Genomic DNA, 19,803 nt, shown 5'->3' on the forward strand with positions numbered 1-19,803 from the left:
TTTGGACATTTATGCAAAGATAAGGCACCTTGGTTTCTGTTGGCAATATTTTCTGGTGTCCTTTGGCTGTAATGACAGTGCAGGTTCAAAGGTCAGATCTGCACATCTATGCTGTAGGTATCTATGTTTAATGGGGTGAATCCCATCCAAGGCAGTGGAGAACTTTTAAAAATGAGCATACAGTCCATTTCATTATTAGATAGGAATGACAGAATTCTGAATAATAGTGCAATAAGAAGAGCTATTAAAAATATTAATTTTTCTTTTCCTAGAAGAATACAGATGAGTTGAATTTATATGCTATGATGGTGATGAAACTCAATCTGCCCAGCCATAACTGAAGCACACTTTGAGTATGATCTAATAATGCCAGATGTTTTAAATTAGTGGATCTAACTAACTTGAATCCAAGGATTTTGAAAGAGATCTTTGGAGTATTAAGGATGGATTCCTTTCATCTAACTTTGGCCACTTTTAGGTATGGAGTTTAAAGTAGTCTAAACTAAGACACCTTCTCTAGGCAATGGAAAGAGAGAGACACCTGCAGACATCTCCTAGCTGAAAATAGATGCCCAAGATATCTGCAAGGAGTAGACTCATGAGAATGCCTAATTTTCTCCACTGAATGTAGAAAGGACCTAGGTGACTAGCTCAGACTAAACAGCTAGCTTTCAGACAGCTGAATTTAAATTAATATCCTCCTGGATGTTGCTTTTCAACAAGCTTGTGGTACAGGGGAAGTTGCAGTGCTGGAAGAGAGGTAATATGCCAATATTTTAAAAGCCCAAATAAGATTTTATTCTGGTAAACTGGACACTATTCTCACGTTACATAGTTGTAGGTCCATACTTTATAATACTGGAAGGATCATTTTAATGACCGAGTGTGACTAGCCTTGCTCATGCAGAGCATGTCCAGAGACATTGCTTCATTTTTTTTTTTCTGTTTGGAATAGAGTATATCTTTTAGAAAAACACTGACTCTTTACTTAAAAAATTCCAGCGATGGAAAATCCACCAGAGACATCATAACTTGTTCCAGTAGTTAAATACCTTCCCCATAAAAACATTTGCACCTTATTTGTAGGCTAAGGTTTGTCTAGCTTTATCTTTTGCAGTTACATGTATGATGCTTTTGCTTGGTAAAGTGACAAGACCTACATAACTTATGTTCTCATATACATTCTTATTGAAAAAAATTAAATTGCTTGCCTCATTGTCATATTTATAATTAGTTAGGCAAATGTAATCACTGATGCAATTTCTATATTTTTATTTCTTTAATTATATTTGTGTGTCAGTTCTGAATTTTTTATTTTTGGACTTCTTTTTTGGACTGAATTGCAGCATACTGCCGAACAAAATTCGGTATTCCGGTAATATCTCTATGAATACTTAAATCAGATAAAATAACTTTCCTGTTTCTATGTAAGTTCTGCTTGAACATCAGAGATGTTTGGCCACAGTATTGCCCTCAAAGTTCATATTTGGCCAATTTTCTGCTTTGATTTTCATGTCTTTTTGGAAACAGATCCCCAGATTAAACCTTTTCATGCTATAATTTTGACCTTCATGCACAGGAGTGAAAATCACCAGTGAATTTAGACCTTGTGATACAAGCTGATTTTTTTCAGGTGATTAAATCAGATTTTAATTTTTCTCAAAACACTTTGTAAATGTCAGATGACTTAGCTCTCATTTTTGTAAGAGTAATTCACAATTCAAAATTAGCCACAAAATGTGTTCAAGCATTTTATTGTTTTAGAAAGGAAAATATTCAGAGACCAGCACAGTGACTCTTCTTGTAATGCCTTTAAAACAAAATATAGCCTTTCCACAGTGGAGGATTGCAGCTTTGGCAGAGATAAAATTCATTAGAAAACGGAAGGAGTTTACCGGCTGAGAAAGTGGTAACCACTTTTGAATTATAGAGACACAAGTGTGTTAAGGTCTGTGAAAAGGATACCAGTGACTTTGGTTGTAAAGGGTGAAGCTAAAAAATGCCTGCTCTGCCCGCCAATGAAATTCTACCTTAATAGGTACCCAATCAGATGGTACATAAATACTTTAAAACATTTAAGGAGATCTTCCCACTGAGATGATTTCCAGTACCTCACATGAGGATCCCTTGATGTTTTGACTTAAATTTCTGCTTGAATTCTGAACTAATTAGCTAAGAAATTGTAAAGTTATTAATTTTTCTATTTATGTATTTTTTCTGTGTACTGTGTTGAGGCATTGATCACAGATAAGAGGTTCACTTTTCTGGTGAGTGATGTGTACCTGCATAAGAAGATAACTGCAGAAAACTTTCAATTTAGATGTAACACACAGCAAGGTGGAGGTGAACAGATAGGACTGGAGTGCTAGAAAAATTATGTAAAATATTTGTATGTTCATATTTGATAGTTTAGCAAAGCAAGGATAAACATTTTTTGCTGCTAATTCAAAGCTGCAACTCAACCATCTTAAGTAAAATGTAAATAACGAATACTGACTGTAAGCTTTTTGTAAAAATCTAGAACCACTGGAGAGTAGCCAGTCACCCAGACTTGAAGGTACTCACACCACATGGGAGCCATAACTGGTGCTCTTGGCAGGTTTTTGCATGTGTGTGTCTGTGATGAAGAATACATGAAGTCAAAGTAAATTAGCCTCTGTTGAGCTTTGCATTGTTCTGAGCAGCTTTATTTTCCAAATTAATTTAAAGATATTTTTCTGTGATGCACTATGAAAAAGTCGGTTTTCTCCTGATCAGAGATGATCAGAGATTTTGTTCACGTTCTGATATTTTTTAATTATTGAAAGTGTCTGTCCAACCTACCCATGCATAGAACTGATCTTTAGCCTTACTCTGTGGTCTGGTTTATGCTATTATTTGCCCAACATGGAAGTGCTCTTTTTTTCTTATATTACAAAGTACTAATGGAGGCTTTCTGGAATATCAGTTCTGGTAGCTTATAAGAACATCACCACAAATGCTGAAAAATTTCAACTGCTTGGTACAATAAAGTGGGCAAAGAAGACACTCGTGCCCTAAGAATGGGACTTGATTTGTATAATCATACCTTTTAATATTTTTTTAAATTAGTCTTTTCATCAAGGTACAGCCTCAAGAGATGCATGGGAAGGGAGGTGGGGAGAGGGCGGATGTGTTAGGCTTGGGCTATTGGTTGGTTGGTTTTGGTTTATTTAGCAAAGAAGGCATAACAGCTATTATGTATCTTCTGAATCCTGTATAGGAGTTAATAGGAGGTATTTGTGCCTTTTGAGTTCACTTCTTAGTGGCGGAAAGATTAGGATCTTCTATTCCCTTGTAATATTCCAAGATATAAAACCAGTTTGTTTAACCACAATTTCTGAAAGTTATTGTGAAATGTAGATTTCATATTTGGAAGTTTTTTTTATGACTGTGTTAAAAAATACAACTTCTGTAATTTATTGTGCAGAGCTTCCAGAGAACTGGTCATTGTTTGTTAAAGTCATAAATCCTTACAAGAAGTTTTGGCTAACCATTTTATGTTCAAAGATTTTCATAAGACCATCTTTGTGAAATAAATTGATGTGGAATCTAAAACATGGAAGACAATTACTAGTAATTTCTACTGAAAACATTCTAAAACCAACTTTTTATCACACACTGTATTTTTCTGGAGAAAATGAAATACAAAAACACTGGCACCCACTTCTTTAGGAGTATTTGGCAACAGGTTTGGTTGTTTTCTTGTGGGGGCCTTATGTATTAAATACATAATATGGAGTTTTACATTATAAAGCAAGGTTTAATATATCTTCATGTGATATCTATGCAATAGTACTATTGGGCTATAATTGTATGTATTTGCAATTTACGTATTTATGTTGTAATTTTAAGTTTAGAAAAACCCCCTTTGTAACTGTAATGGTTTGCTCTGTTCAGGCTCCACAGTTCAGGCTGGAGATACGGCGCATCTGGCACAAACTCCAGGCTGATGCCTGTTGCTTTTTATAACAGTTGTTACAGTTCTTGGACATCAAGAAAGAGGGCACTAGCTTCCAAAATTTCTGCATGTCTGTTGTCTACAGAAAATATGCCAAATCCCTTCACCCACAAATGTATTGATCACATCACACTTAAATTTTGGATGTAAGAGATTCCATAAACTGTCATAGACTAACATGTTTTATTCCATTTCAGAAGGATTAATGTAAATTGACAGTGTTACACCAATTTCCATTGTGTTAACAACTGCCAGGTTGCCTTAAACATTTTGCTTACAGTTTCAGCTCCAGGAAGCAGGAGCTAGTAGTCATTGTATCTTCCTAATAAGCAAAATGTCACCATTCATAAAGAAAGGCTACTTTTATGTACAACATTTTGCTTTTGCACCATTGACAAAAGTAATGGAGTTTGGCTTTAGTATAGATTAAGCCTCAGACTTTAGATTACTTTTTTCAAAATTTCATATTACTGAAGTTTATAATATGTAGCAAGTGTTCTGTTAAAATCTGGCTGATTGTGAATGGGAAAAACCAGCAGCTTGAGGGAGATCAGCTTATTTTTGCCCAAACTGTGCTTCAGGAGATCTCTGATTTTGTAACATTTGGATAACAAACCTAGAGGCAGGCATAAAGCTCCTCTTGGCACATTTTAAACATCTTTTAGTCTTATAAAAAGAAGCTTGTCCCGCTAAGCTGTACGTTTGTTGGAGCTGTTTAACAGTAGCTGTGCCCTGCAGCACTTTTAGTGATAAATGAGCCATTTCAAATAAGGGCAATTGCAGCCAACTGTGCAGAAGGAATCATTAAAAAAAATTTAAATAGACATTTTTGAAGCTTAAAAATGCACAAACAAAGTATGTTAAATCAAAATATATGCTGCTCCTTTTAATGGAAAAGATTGCTACTGGCTAAGTCTGCCAGCTTCAATAGGTGTGCCAAAAAGCCAAGGAATCTGGCAGAATCTGCAGATAGCAGTTCCATCTTTCATCTATATTTCTTTTCTGTATTTATCTTGCTTTAGAAAATGCAGAGAATGTCTTTTCCTTCTGACTTGGCGCTATTTCCAAACCACAGAAATACACAGAGCAGCTTCTTGCAATTGTTTAGCTCCCTGCACCAGTCTTATCCTTGTGACTGTGTGAATCATTTCTTTCTAATTTGGCAATAATAAGAAAGAAGAGCATTAAAATATTTTTATGTTTAGGCAATGGTATCTTAGCTGAACTGTCAGATATAAAATTAGTTTTCTTAATTAAGAGACACTGGCTTTAATGTGTAAGGACGGAATGCCAGGCAATTATTTTTGACATTCAGCTGATCAAAAATAGTTTCCTTGTATGTAAGGAGCTATTCAAAGAATCTGAACATAAGAAATACCAAGAACAAAGTTCTTCCTGTAGAATCAATCACTCAGTTCAGTTTGGCTTCAAGCCCTACTCATTGTAATCTCTCTTATGTTGCACTTGCAAAGAGCACTCTCTGGTATCTTTTAAGTGATAGAGCACAATTTATTGATATCATTTTCAAGGTAAAGATGCTAAGGAAAAGCCCATTTGCAGTGTGGGGATTATGGGATGGGCTCTATGGTTAATGTTTCTGGTCAGTGTTCTGTACTTTGGCATCAAATCTAAAGACCTGACAAGGCTGCCAGGCAGCACGAGCCTGATGAGAATTCTGTCCTGACTTAAGGGCAGGGACAGGATATGAATTGCTGATGCAACTATTTTACAGTGCTGATGCATTTTACGATCAATTGCAAGTGAAAGCTAAAATGTATCTTCTCCTGGACTATAAGTGAAAGTTTGTGTGATTTCATTTTATTGAAAATGTGATTTTAATTAATTTTGCTTTTATCTCCAAGGGTAATTATTAGCTGTATTTATCAGCTGCCAGTCAGTGCAGAATTTCTTGCCATGGTTTATGCTAATTCTTGACCTCTGGAAGCTTTGAAGAAATAAATGTAACGTTAAAATGAGAGAATATTATCCAGCCAGTAACACTTTTAAATTACCAAAAGAGACTGATACACTGCAAATTACATGTTACCTTTGGATTCAGGGAAACTGTAAAGCTAGAATAGAAGGTGCCTTTAGGCTGATTCTAGTCTACTCATTGAATTTGTGTTGAAGGTATAGATAAAAATAAAAAAAACTTTTCCATGACATAGGATTGAGAAAGCAGTGACTCATAAAGGTGCTTCCATACTGCTGTACAGGTTCCAAATGACAGTTCCAAATACTAGGATAAGACACATAATTAAGGCTCTGTGGAAATAGAAAAAAATGTTTAAAATGTCAAGAAGGTTTTTAGAACACCTAAAATCAAAATTGCCCCTCTGAAGGTCCTGTCCTTCACCAATTCTTGTCTACTGTCTACCCTACCCACAGGTATCTGGGATGAATACAGGTTTATTTACTCTTTGTATCTCTTATATTGAATCTGTGAACTCTGCACAAATACAACACTCATTAGACTGGATTAGCTCCCTCTCAGAATTTCAGAGAGACATAATTGCTGGACTCCAGAGGCATTATATGCTAAGGGAGTGTGTATATATCAAAAAAAGGTCTGTCATACTTGGGCACTGGATTTGCTGAATATTCAGAAAAAAAAAAAAAAAAATATATTCATTCATATATATACTATATATTATATATTATATATTATATATTATATATTATATATTATATATTATATATTATATATTATATATTATATATTATATATTATATATTATATATTATATATTATATATTATATATTATATACTGTATACTGTATATTATAATATATAATATATTATATATATTCATATATATATATATTCATATGTATAAATATTCAACGGGTATAGAGAATATTTTATTATGTTTTGCTTCTCAAAGCATTTTGTCTTTCCATCAGTTGATTACTCTATTGGTGTGCAATAATCCTGTTGCTGTTTGGAAAGATGGAATTGACCATGCTTGGATTTTAAGAAAGCATTGAGCAGGACTCTTCACCAAAAACTGTTAAAGTAGTTAAAAGTAGTAGTAGTTAAAGTGATGAGAAGGCAAAGTCTTAGAGAGGATAAATAACTGTTTAAAGCTCAGGAATCAAAGTGTAGGAATTAAGATGAAGTTTTGGAGCCAGAGGATCTTGTAATTTAGTATTTCATAAATGATAATGGAAAGGGTGGTAAATGGTGAGGTCACAAATGCTGACAATACAGTTCTCCACGATAAGTGCAGACAATACTGCAGTTCACAGTGCAGGACCATAGAGATCAAATCTCCTGTGCAAATACATCACAGCTCAGTGCAACATTTTCCCTTTTCATGGATTTATTACACTGAACAGTTATGACACTGCACATGCAGCAGATGCAGAGGGACTGCCAGTAACTGTTGGTTAGAACTGAAAAGATGTCCCAATGTTTGGGTGGGGCAATGAAGTCCTTGCAAACAATTTGGACAGAAAAATTTTCAATGTAAGGTACATTAGAGACATCATGAAGCCCTGACTTTGCTTCTGACTCATCAGGCTGTTTCTGTTAATCTTTCTGCTCTTGGTCTCACAATCCAAGAATCCTCATAAAATTTGCAGTTATATGTAGGTGTTATTTATCCTTAAATTTTTGTTGACATCCTGGAGTGTAGGGGGAGAAACTGATAGTCGGTTTAATTCTTCTGCATCAGAAATGCATATGAAGGAATTGTATTTTGAGAAACCACTCTTTCACAAAATTTACAATATTCTGCATAAAGATACTTCTGTTCAGAGAAAGATGTTAAGTTCCTTAATTGTCATCGTGAATCAAGCCTATGATGCACTGTTTAAATGAAAAAGTAGCCTGTTTGAGTGGGGAGCTGATGAAGTAGAGAGTACATTCTCTGTGTGGGAGTAGTAGTTAAATCATCTTCCACATACTGCTTTTATTAGGTGGCAGAATGCCTCAAATATACTCACTCAAGAATGCCCAACATGTGGTCAGTAATATTCTTGTGCTTGCACTGGTGTTGTGGAATAATGTCTTGGGTAGCTGATTGGCTCCAACCATTTCATCCTACTCGAGAGACAAAGTAACTACCAGGTTTAAATCGTGATTCTTTTAACATTTTGCAGTAGCATTCAGGTAGAAGGTTCACATGATTTTTTTTTCCTTGTGTTAAAGCACAGAGTTGCATGGTTTTAGAAAATTAATTTTCACATCTTCCCCCGCATGCTTTAACCAGCTTTAGCAGAGCTTTTATGCATGTGGTACAACCTCCACTTGCCCAAGCACAACTATAACTTTCTTTTTATAGAACTAAAAAAGCTGAAGCAAATGAATAAGCCAAAAACGTTTCCAAAACCTGAACTTGGAATTGAAGTTGAGAAGTTAATAAATTGAGGAACAGGTTTATGTTCTAATCAGAGAAAAGTTTTACATTTAACTTTTATTAAAGAATTTGTCATTCCCTATTTCATAGTTACATCTTTAGAGAGGGGGAAAAAGGTAGATCAAGGTCTCTAGTATTTCTGACACATGAAAATCAGACAGGTATTATTGCTTGCTTGTTTGCATACAATACAGTATTTTTAAAAGCTTCTGATCTCACTAAGCTTCCAAAAGCCAGCAGCCATTCAAGCACTTTGTGGCCAGAGTTCTTGAGTGGCTTTGGAGGGACGTTTTGCTTATACTTGAAAAAATATCTAACTCCCCTCTAAAGGACTGTGTGCAAATCACAAATACTTTGAATATGGCCTGATTGGAGTGCTAATTCAAGCAACTCTCTTTGTTTCAATCACCAAAAACCCAAAGCATTTATCTGTCACAATAAGTGTACATGGTAATGTTTTTCCACAATGCAGACTTCTTTGAAGCACACAAATTTCCAGCAGTTGTAAATATGTTTTATGACAACTAAACAAATAGTTCCTAAAGAAATTTGTGTTTATTATAGGAAGATGACTCCTTTGTTTAAAATAATTTGGTTTTCTGTAATAACAAAAAAGCAGTTTGAGAATCTTGAGAAATAAATGATATCAAACATTTAATTTTCTGATATCATACATTTAGACTTACTAATATGAATGAACATCTGGCCTATACATGTACCCTTGCCCACAGCCCCAGATATTTTCTTGCTTCAGCACATACAGTTTCATATTTGTATGAATAGATCTGATCTGTGTTCATACCATCTATACATTTATTTACCCTGTGTTCTAATTGAACATATTGTAGTATATTTACTAGTCTAAAATCAGATTATGTGTTGAACAGTACCACTTATCTTCCAGTTTATGTAAAAGTATGCACTGTTGCCACCCCCACATCCTAAAACATCAGACTATAGAACAGTCTTCTTGTGTGCCACCAAAAAATCTTTAAAATATGCTGTCTACTTATTTCAAATAAATGCTATGGTACAACAGGGAGAACCTCCTGCTTTTATCCCCAGCCTTTGATATGTAAAGTTTACTAGCAGAAGCACCTTGCTGGTTTTTATCGTAATGATTGTATGTAGGAAGAGAGACCAACCCTTAGAGCATTGGACCTAAACCTATATTCACTTTAGAGATCAAAATCAGCACTTGCAATTGAATACTTGCAAAATCTGTCAAAAGTCTGGAAACTGTAGTGTCCCATTGCTGCAGTTCAGTGTTGTCTTCAAAGACAGAATAGAATGCATTTCAGGAATATCAGACAAACCAAAGGGGAAAAAAACACATCATGCTTTCAGAGCATTGCTGAAAAATCAGGCAGAACCCTTCAGAATGTTACAGTTAATGGACAGCTTAAACCTAATTTTTTTTCCTCTGACTTGCTGCTGATATTTGCAACTGCCCCTGATTAACTTTCATATACTCTTCATATGATTGCTAGAGTTAGACAAAATTTTAGTGTTCCTAATAGTAATGTTAAAATTTTGAAATAAAACTGAATTAGCAATTCTTTCTCAGTTTCCTATACTACCTCCTCAATAATGTTGGAGAAGGAAAGGAAAAGTGAAAGCGATGCTCCTGCAAAATGAAAAGGAAAGCAAAGAGTGAAAAAGCAGGTAAGTATGGAAAAGGAGCAGGAAATACAAAAATGAAAGATTGATCAGGCTTGCAATGATATAAAGGAAGGGTAGTCCTCAACATGTTACTGAGTTACTGAGCCAAAGTAAATTATGAAAGGAAAGGGACATTCATGACATAAGATTACAGTTGTGAATGTCCGTTCCATATTATAAGTAAGCAGGCTCATAATTTAGTCTGAATAAAATTGATTTCCATTGAAATGAAAAATAAAATTTTGAAATGTCATTCTATTCAAATTGCAAAAAAGTTCTTTATTCTCTCTATGCCACCAAAAACCTTTTATATGTTAATCTTCTTTTGAAAACTACAATGAAATAAAAATAAAATACAGAAAGTCGTTCAAATAAAAATATGTTGTGACATCCTGGGCTTCATCACGTTTGGATTATCAAATCTGGCTATTGTTTTTTATGGGATGAATTTCATATCCCATAAGACTTTTTGTATATTGGAATGTTCATGACGATTGAATTCTTTCTTAATATTGCACCAAACATCTTACAGCTGAATGTAGATTCAAGCTGTCTGCCTTTAAGGTCTCCAGTTAGTTCCATATAATCATGCCTTTTAAACAAAGATTAGAAATAATTTTGATTACTGGTTTTATTTAGCTACTTCACCTTTGTATTATATTTTTATAGGTAGTTAGACTTACACCTGAAATAGTTGTCAATATTCCTCTGAAATCCTGTAAGTAGCAAATTGAAATGGGAAGACCTTTAAACTGCGAATATTTTAAAGTGGCTGCAGATTTGCAATTTTTAAACCATTCTGCATTTCACCATTTGAAATTTTGTTATTTTCTCCTTATCACTGATATTCACAGTTCTCTGCCTATTTATTGTGTCTTCGTGGAAAAGGAGGGCATCCTTCTCTAAATAATTATATAAGAAAAAGACAGTAAAACACATGAGCTGTAGAGTCTATTCGTATTTTGTAGCTATATAAACATTTGCAAGTATGTACTGTATCATAATTCCCTTTAGGCATATAGATTGTATGTATGTCTCCAAAGTAATGCAATGCAACATTTAACTCCATTGGAGAATATGACAGCTCTATTCTTATTTTGTGTGTTGTTATTGTGTGGTCAAGAGATTTCTTTTCAAGAGTGCTGTTCCCGTTCAGATGTAGAAGAAATATGACCCTTGTCACAGATTCCTTTCAGTTTAGTTGTAACAAAGGAGGGGACTAAACAAAATAGACAAAAATGGGCAGACAGGAGGTAGGAAAAAACAGAAAAATGAAGCTGTACCCAGAAGGATTTTAAACTTCAAATCTATCATGCTATAAAATCAGTTGTAGCTCACTGAAACTGTTTATCCTAATGAAATAGTAAATATCTCATGGTAAAGTACCAGTAATCATATGTTCAGAATACTTCACTGGGACTATCAAGCCCTACTCTTCTTTTCCCCACATTTCCTGGCATTTTGTGGGATTCATCTTGCCAACAGTCATTTTGTCCCAGGTGGTCACATAAGAAAAATGACTTGCCAAGAACTAACCATCTGTCTTAAGACAGGTGATCTGTCAGGACAGGTGATCAGTCCTGAGACAGATGAGGTGGTTTAAGTGCACAGAAAACTGCAGGTGAGTTTGTTCTGATCCTAACTTGGAGTCCTGCACCACCTCTTTGCAGGAAGTGCACAGGTTTCCCGATTCCTGTACTCTTTTTGAGGGAGGATGGGAAAGATGAGAAAGAAGAGACAGTTCCTGACCAGCCTGCTGGCTACCACCATGTTCGATGTACCTTAGCCCAAGCTGCGTCCTTTGGACCTCCTGATACTCCCCAGCCATTCTTGAATGATTCCAAAAAGTTGCCCTTTTACTGCCAGAATGGAGATGTGTTTCATGGAAGGGAGAAAAGAAGGAAATAAGACAAGAAACAAAAAGAAGCCAGGTGTAATCTTCTCAGAATTTCTCCCACCGCACCAGAGAGCTTCAGTTTCACCTCTATGTTCAGAATGAGTGAAGTAGGCTGCATCAAGGGTTGCTCTGACTTTAGTCCCAGGGAGGAGAGACCCTGTGCAAGGGGGAATCAGCACAGTGAGCATCAGCCCTGCCCATTTTTTGCCTTCACTGGAATTTCTTGGTACTGGATTTTGTACAGCTGCTAGCTCAGAGTACCCTGGTGCATGAGACTTTAGTTTGAAATGTTTTCTTTGTGCCACCTGAGAAACAAAACAACCAACAAACAAAACACCCCAGAACTCACATGAGCATCTTCTTCTTTAGAGTCTGGCTATGGTACATGGTGTGTTACCGTTTCGTTCAGCTGAAAAGGAAAATCAGGAAATTGGCCTAAATTTTAGTTTAGAAACAGTGACTTAGTTTAACCTTCATTATGCTTTGATTGTGGAGTATGTTTTATTATTTATAATTTAATTTTACGAGAAGTATTTTCATAGGAATATGTGTAACGTAACACTCAAACTAGGTGCTTTAATATTTTCCAGTGTGCACTATGGTGTTGAAAGTTAGAAAATGCTGGCTGGATCTAGACTGATACTTTCTTGGATAAGCTTCTACCATATGCTTTTATTTAAAGTATTTTTTTCTTTTAGGTTAGATTTATAAAAAACATGTGAAAAATGTCTTTTTTAAAAAAATAAGTGTTACGCAATTAGAAACTCACAGTGCTAGAAATTTAGCATCCTTCAGGAAATGTTGCATGTAAAAGAAGCCAGATACTAAATCTAAATTTAAAAAAAAAAAGAAAAGAAAAAAAAAAAGCAAGTCCTACCACCAACTGGAAATGCTATGTCAATCTACAAGATGTTATACTGAAGTGTATGTCTTTAGTTCCAGGAATTTTAAGCTCTATGTGAACTCTGACTAGCTTCCCAGTATAGATATGAATCTTGTTGAAGGAGTTTGTCCATATTTCCTTCTGATTAGAAAAATTTAAATAAGATTTGTTTTACAGGGCGGAAAACCTAAAGAAGCCAGGACAAAAAGGGCATTAAGTATTTTTTAATATAGTTATTCTTTATTCATAATTTTCTTTCATGTTCACAGGACTCTGATGTATTGAATAGGCTGATCTTTTATCTGTTTTGTGTGAGCAGGGGAGCCTCTTTTCAACAGCTTTGTTCTACACTTTCCATTGTTTTAGAAAACTTGTGGACACATCACATGACTAACCCCTTATTTAAAGATTATTCCATGCAAACCTCTATACTTCCTGCAAACATGACACCCTATGCTTCCTGCTTCCCCCCTCTGAGTGTGGAAGCTGCAGTGACTGTGGCTGAAGGAAAGTGAGTAATTCTAAGTTATTGTAACCAGTGCAGAGAACATCAGAGATTTTTTCAGATTTAGGGTTTGCTGGTACAATCCTTGCCTCTGCTTTTTCTGCTTTTAAATCTCCTTGGGCTACTTCTTTTGCAGAAGTGAAAAATTCTAGAAAGACATCACTGTTTACAGTGATACAGGCTAGAGATCAACATGCTGAGGAGCAGTTTTACTGAAAAGGGTTTGGAGATTTTGTAGACAACAAGCAGAACATTAGCCAGCAATGTGTACTGACAGCAAAGAAGGCACAACTCTGGACTTACAGCAGGAGCACGGCCAGTAGGTTGAGGGAAGTAACTGTTCCCTTTACTACTCATCAGATCACATCTACAATTTTGCACCCAGCATTGGCCTTCAATGTAGGGAAGATATGGATAAACCATAATAGATTCAGCAGAGGACCACCAGGATGGTCAGAACCTGAAGCACTGTTCTGTGAGGAGAAACTAAGGAAACTGGGCTTTTTCAGCCTGGAGAAGAGAGAGCTTTAAGTGGACTCAATAGCAGCCTTGCAGTTCCTACAGGGAGTTCAGCCATCAAAAAATGAAGCTAGGCTTTTCCCAGTGATGCATGGCAAGAGGATGAGAAACAATGAGCATAAACTAAATTAAAAGTAACTGAGCATAGGGAAAACATTTTTCTCCATCTGGTCAGTCAAATATTGCAATAGGTTGCCAAAGATTTTGTGCCATCTCTATTCTTGTAGTTTTTCAAGATCAGACTTAAAAGCTCTGGGCAGCCTGGCCCAGCCTCGTGTCTGACTCTACTTTGAATGTGACAGTAGGCTTGAGACCTCTTGAGAGCCTCCCCATTCTGAATTACTCTGTGGTTGTGTTGTCATAATACAGTGTCACAATTCTGGAGTAGTAGTAGTAAAATCTTAATTGTTCTGAATGTTTAAATGATTTGGCTGTGCATTGCTTTTGGAATCCAGAAATGCTACATATGCCCTGTACATTCTCCAAACAGCTTGTATTTGTGCTTATTTGCTGGTATGACGTGCAAACTGTGCAAAGATATTGGACTCTAGCCTTAGAATATAGATACCTGCCAACACAAAATGAGGGCTACATGGTGCTGCAAATGCTTTCTCTGTCTATGGAAAGTGCCTTTTATGTGCCAGAAAGAAGCAGTTATACCACATGCTTTTTTACTGCTTCTCACATCTGTTAACATTTACATGTGTCAGAAAACAATACCTGAACAGTAAAGGGAAGGGATACATGAAGTTCAAGGGTATTATATCAAGAAAAATGGCATGTCATATTGCACTAGTACATTGGAATAAAAGAAAAGGAAAAAGGAAAAAGATTTCTTGGACTTGTCAAATATACCTAATACGTGGATGTAGTTTGTATATACTATGTATGAATGCATTTCCATACCTGAATTGAATGACCCAAATTGCCAGTAAATGGAACTGAACCCATGAAAGGGTCAAGGAGTAATAATCAGGAGGCGAAAGAATTATAAATATCTTGGTTTATTAAAAAAAGAATAAATTTTTATTTCATTAAAGGTAGGAATTGTATCAAAACCTTCAAAGTTGGATTCCTAAATACAGAATTACCTACTTCTATTGTAATAGTTTGCATTTTTGATAATCTTCAGCTGTCTTTTTGTTAGTACAAAAGGAGTAGGTTAACTGACAAATGTTGCTGTATATCCACAGTCCTTAGAGGCAGCTACTGTATTAGGCAGTGTTTCCAAGTATAGTCCTTTGAAGTCTCACTGTGAAAATCCTGAGACACAGTGTAGTAGTGGATTTTGTATGATGTGGCAGTTCTTGCAGATGTTACCACTGGCAAGTGATTTAGAAGAGCAGCAAATCAGAGAGAAACTGATCCGTGATCCCCTGAACACAGAAGGAAAAAATCAGTATTTGATATCTTTGTAAAAATTTGTGTTTGCATTGCTTGCATATGTACCACTAGTTCTTTAGGCATCTGTTTGGGTCCTTTGTACCAGTTTCATGCAGGATTCTTTTCTTCGATGCCTCACCCTGATTTTCCAAAATGCACCTGAAATGAAGAGCATGCACCCTCCCCTACAGCTATTGTCAATGCTTAATATTGAGTTTTCTGTGGAAAGTGATGAAAAAATATCTATTCTTCCATTTCTTTTGAGCCTAGAAAGAAGTGATGGCTAAAATAAGAGATAATTAACCTTGAATTGAGTCCTACCTAAAGTGTAGTCATAATAAAGGCAAAGGTCGATTTTTGTTTTTTCCTATGTTCCTACTAGATAATGTATCTCCAAAACATTATTTTTGATTAACATCTGCTCTTGCACATGGATACAAGTTTTATCTGAAATTATTATGGATGTTATAGTTCCACTCTCACTACACTGAAAAAGCCTTGCATTAGATCTGTGAATGTGCAATGAATAATCACATAAGGCATATGGTTTCCTTGTCCCCAAATTTAAAACCTAGAGTTAAAAAAAAACTAAAACCACCATATGAATAGCATGTCCATACATATTTTTGGGTTAGAGTCAGGGATATGAGGGATCTATAGCAGTTTTCTTCCGAAGCACTCGAAGAATTACTTGGTAATTTAAGTTGATGAGAGATCAGCTTTTGACAAATGACAAAAGAGAAAGATCTTCATCCAGCAGTATTTCTGAAGAAAAAAGGTAGAAGTTATGTATTTGATAAACTTGTAATCTGATCGTTGTGCTTTTAGAGCTGCTTTATCATTACAGGCAAACCTGTGGTCTCCTTGGTCTTATGTCCACTTGAAGTCAATGGTGAACCTTTCACTGACTTCTCTGGTTGCTGACTCTGGCTCAGGCTTTGTACACAAATTAAGTTTAGAAACATAAACCTTTCTCATATCATTTCTTCTCATGTCATTTTAACACTGGCCTATCCTTTCAGAAGGGTTCATATTTTTAGAGTTCTACCTAGCTACTTGGACCTAGATATCTGATTACAGTAATGGAAATTTTAAGTTGGATTGCTAGAAAAAAATTATCATCGATGCTTAATTGACATAATACTGTTTCTGACATAATTTAAGCCAATAACAGACTGTTATATGTTGCATGTAGGGGTCAAAGGGTGAAAGGTGACTGGAAAGATGCTTGTTTTGTACATTTGGCTAACACAAATACTTCCTCAAGTACAAAATGCTTTGATCTCTCTAAGTAAATGCCATATGTGTGCAGCTGTGGCCCATGCCTCACGACTGCTGGAAGGTTAGGAAAAGGTAGCATATGAATTTGATGTCTGCATTCAATTTATGCTTTTATATTTAGCAGTTCATAATTTTGTGTAATATTTTAGCTGTATGAAAAATATGCACCAGAGTTGAGTGATAACAGATTTCTCTGTGGTTTAACTCAACATTGTTTGGGTGAATACAGATTCCTAAGTATTGCAGACTGAAAATACAGGTTTTAATTAAAGCTGTCTGAGCTTCAAAATACCTGAACGCACATTAAGCCTGGCAAATTTTCAGAAATCTGGGGGTTGCATGGAGCTGATTTAAGCTAAGCAGGACTCTTCTCCTTTCCAGCTATATTGCATTTGAAGTTGCATCACTGATTTGCAACACACTGAAGTGAGATCCAAACCCATTATTAATGGTTTTCTGATACGTAAAATGTTTTATCACCAAGGTCTGTCTTGTGTCATACTCATGTTGAACAGTACCTTACTCCCAGGGAATTTCCACTGAAAAATTTGAATTACTTCCAGGGTAAAGGATCTACTACACTTGACTGAAAAGCTGAATTAACTCCAAAAGTTTGGTGCCTTTCTTGAGCTTTTGTTTTTCACTTTTACATGCAAATGTTTAAGACTGATATGCCCAGATCTATATCCCTTAAGATATTTAACATGAGTAGTTTGCTGACACAATAAAGAAACCTACTGCAATCAATGGGACACAAGGGCCCATTACATGAATCCAGTTTCATGATCAAGACCAAAGGAAAAAAAGCATGGCTTTGTTTATTAAAAATACTGAGCATGTACAATTATACTGGTATACTCTGGAGGGGAAAATTGTGACTCACATGTCTCACATAAAAGATATGCAATTTCTCCTTACAGCAACAAAAATACGAGTCACAACCAATAGACAGACATAATGCAATAAATAAGAAATGCAGAAAATAAGACATGAAAATATCAATTCACAAGTACAAATATGATAAAATATAATGCCTTGCACTTTTATGTGGATGTTAATAGATATATGCATACAAAAGTATACATGTAGTAGATACATGCATATGTATAATGCATTGTCTATACAATTGTAAGCATTTTATTTATGAGATGTGTGGGTTAATTCAAGCAATTGTTCTAGATATGATTTGAAGTTACTGAAACAGAAGCACACTGATTTGTTTTTTTCTCCTCTGTGTTTTTGCTAGCTCCTACTGGCCATGGTAGGCTCTACAGATGACGCTCTGCAGGAGGCAGCAGCTGGTTGCATAGCAAACATTCGCAGATTGGCTCTGGCAACAGAAAAAGCAAAATACGGCTGATGCTTCAGCAGCTTTTACCAACACACTTGTTTAGCAATTCAGCTACATTTAAATACACAATTAATCCTTCTAGCATCTGTATTTCATAACAGAGCTCATCTATCTGAAGATAATTTAATAAAAACAAATGTGTGGAAACTTACGTTTGATTTTACATAACTAGTTTGTCACCCCTAGGTTTCATAAAACACTCGTACCTAATTTTGTGTGTCTTTTAGCATTACATCCATCAAAAGACCATCAGTTAAGATATGTCAAAGACATATCTACAATTGATATGCTTTTATTTTAGTTCATTGTAGATATACATGGTTTTGCTTATCTGTGGCATTACAATAAATTTTGCTTCTCTGTGTGTGTGGTTGTGCAGCAATTTATGAATATCTTGAATAATTCCCTGCATTATAATCTTGTCCAGTCATCGTCTCGTTATGCTTTTGCATGTTTGATCACTTGTGAGTCACAAGAGAGCAGAAAATGCAGATATATGAATCTCACATCTGGCATTATATAAAGACTGCAAACAGCTGTAGCAATAGACATCAATCCAAATTTCCCATTTCTACCAACATCAAACAAAATAGTGCTTAATTTTATAAGTAGCTGGTGAAATGTGTTTTAATTAACACGTTTAACTCAGGTCTAAATTAAGAGTCAGATATTAGATTTACATTTGCACATTATCTTTTTGTGGTTTTTAATTTTTTAACTGAAGACAACATTGTAGTTATGTAGCTACTTTTTTCTGTATAAAATTATGTTCAGAATTACAGTTGCTTTCAAAAAGGCACAGAAGTTATTATTGCTATTATAAGTTATAGACCCACTGTATGTACCATACTAAACAAATAATGCTAGGGCATTTCTTTGAGAGTAGTAATGTCCTAATTACAAACACCGACTGCTGACAAAAATGAAAAAAAAAGCAAATATTTAAATTGCTTGCATTTGTCAAGGACTCACTTCTGAATTATTTTTTTACTTCCCTTAATAATTAACAATTTTCTTGGTTTAGAGGCATTTTGTAATTTCATTATTTTCCTCCAACTAGCATGACTTCTCAAGGCAACTAAGTTTCTTGCTGACAGAAGCTTCTGAGGAAGACATAATGGCAATCCACCTTTTTATTAGTGTTTTCTCTGAAGCAGACATGAAGACTCATTTAAAATTTCATTTTGGAAGACTCGTGCAATTCTGAAAAAGGAGAATTACTGGGCCCTTAGGGAAGGTGTAGAGACTATTTTAAAGGAAGCCAGCTATAGACAGATGCTGACAGTGTGGAAATCAAAATGTCAATCCAAGTAGTATTTTTAATCAGTTCAAACACCAACAAAGTCACAGGTTTCATCACAAGCTCCATCAGCATCCAGTGACCACGTAAATGCTATTTTAGGTGTTTTTGAGCTCTGCCCCACAAGCTTGGCATGTTATTTTGAATAAACGTATCTATATTATTATACTGATGTCACAGATGTAGTAGCATCATATGCTTCATTGCTATGCCCAAAAATACTTCTAAAATAAATGCTAATTGCCAAATTCATTTGAAAGAGAAGAGGCTTGATTTTATTTTTGTCTTTTCTGTGAGTGAAGCTGTGGGTACAAATAGTTTATCACAGTCTCACTTATGAATAACACGTAAAATGGTAGCTTATTTTTCTAACTGCTGAAGGGAAAAAAACTCCCTGAAAATAACTCTTGTCCTTAGCATGACCTCTCAAGGCACACTTGACTGTTTAGTGTGGATTTCAAATGGAATAAGTTCTAAAGCAAGCTTAATTTTATGATACAGGTGTCAGGGCAATAAATGTCATGTTTCTGACAATGAAATGGCCTCAGTTTGCCATTCTCACTCACACTGGTAGCCCTTATGCCTCCAAGTAGTTAATCTGAAACCTTTATTTTAAGACCTCAGACAGTTAATCCCAGACTTAAGATAACTTACTTGTGCTGTTTTCTTTTCCTTTACCAT

At 35.4% G+C, this 19,803-nt stretch overlaps 1 protein-coding gene across 2 annotated transcripts in view; it reads left to right on the forward strand.

The window, feature by feature from the left end:
* The window catches only part of ODAD2 (outer dynein arm docking complex subunit 2), a 72,132-nt gene extending 53,946 nt beyond the window's left edge, over nucleotides 1-18,186 (forward strand). For both annotated transcript variants that reach the window (XM_088160130.1, XM_088160140.1), the window contains one exon: nucleotides 17,718-18,186. In XM_088160130.1, coding sequence (XP_088016256.1) covers nucleotides 17,718-17,831 — 114 coding nt within the window. In that variant the 3' untranslated portion in view covers nucleotides 17,832-18,186. The remainder of the gene's footprint in view (nucleotides 1-17,717) is intronic.
* The last annotated feature ends 1,617 nt before the right edge of the window (nucleotides 18,187-19,803 follow it).

Source organism: Sturnus vulgaris, chromosome 1 (assembly GCF_052056855.1).
Source record: "Sturnus vulgaris isolate bStuVul1 chromosome 1, bStuVul1.hap1, whole genome shotgun sequence".
Taxonomy (NCBI): domain Eukaryota; kingdom Metazoa; phylum Chordata; class Aves; order Passeriformes; family Sturnidae; genus Sturnus; species Sturnus vulgaris.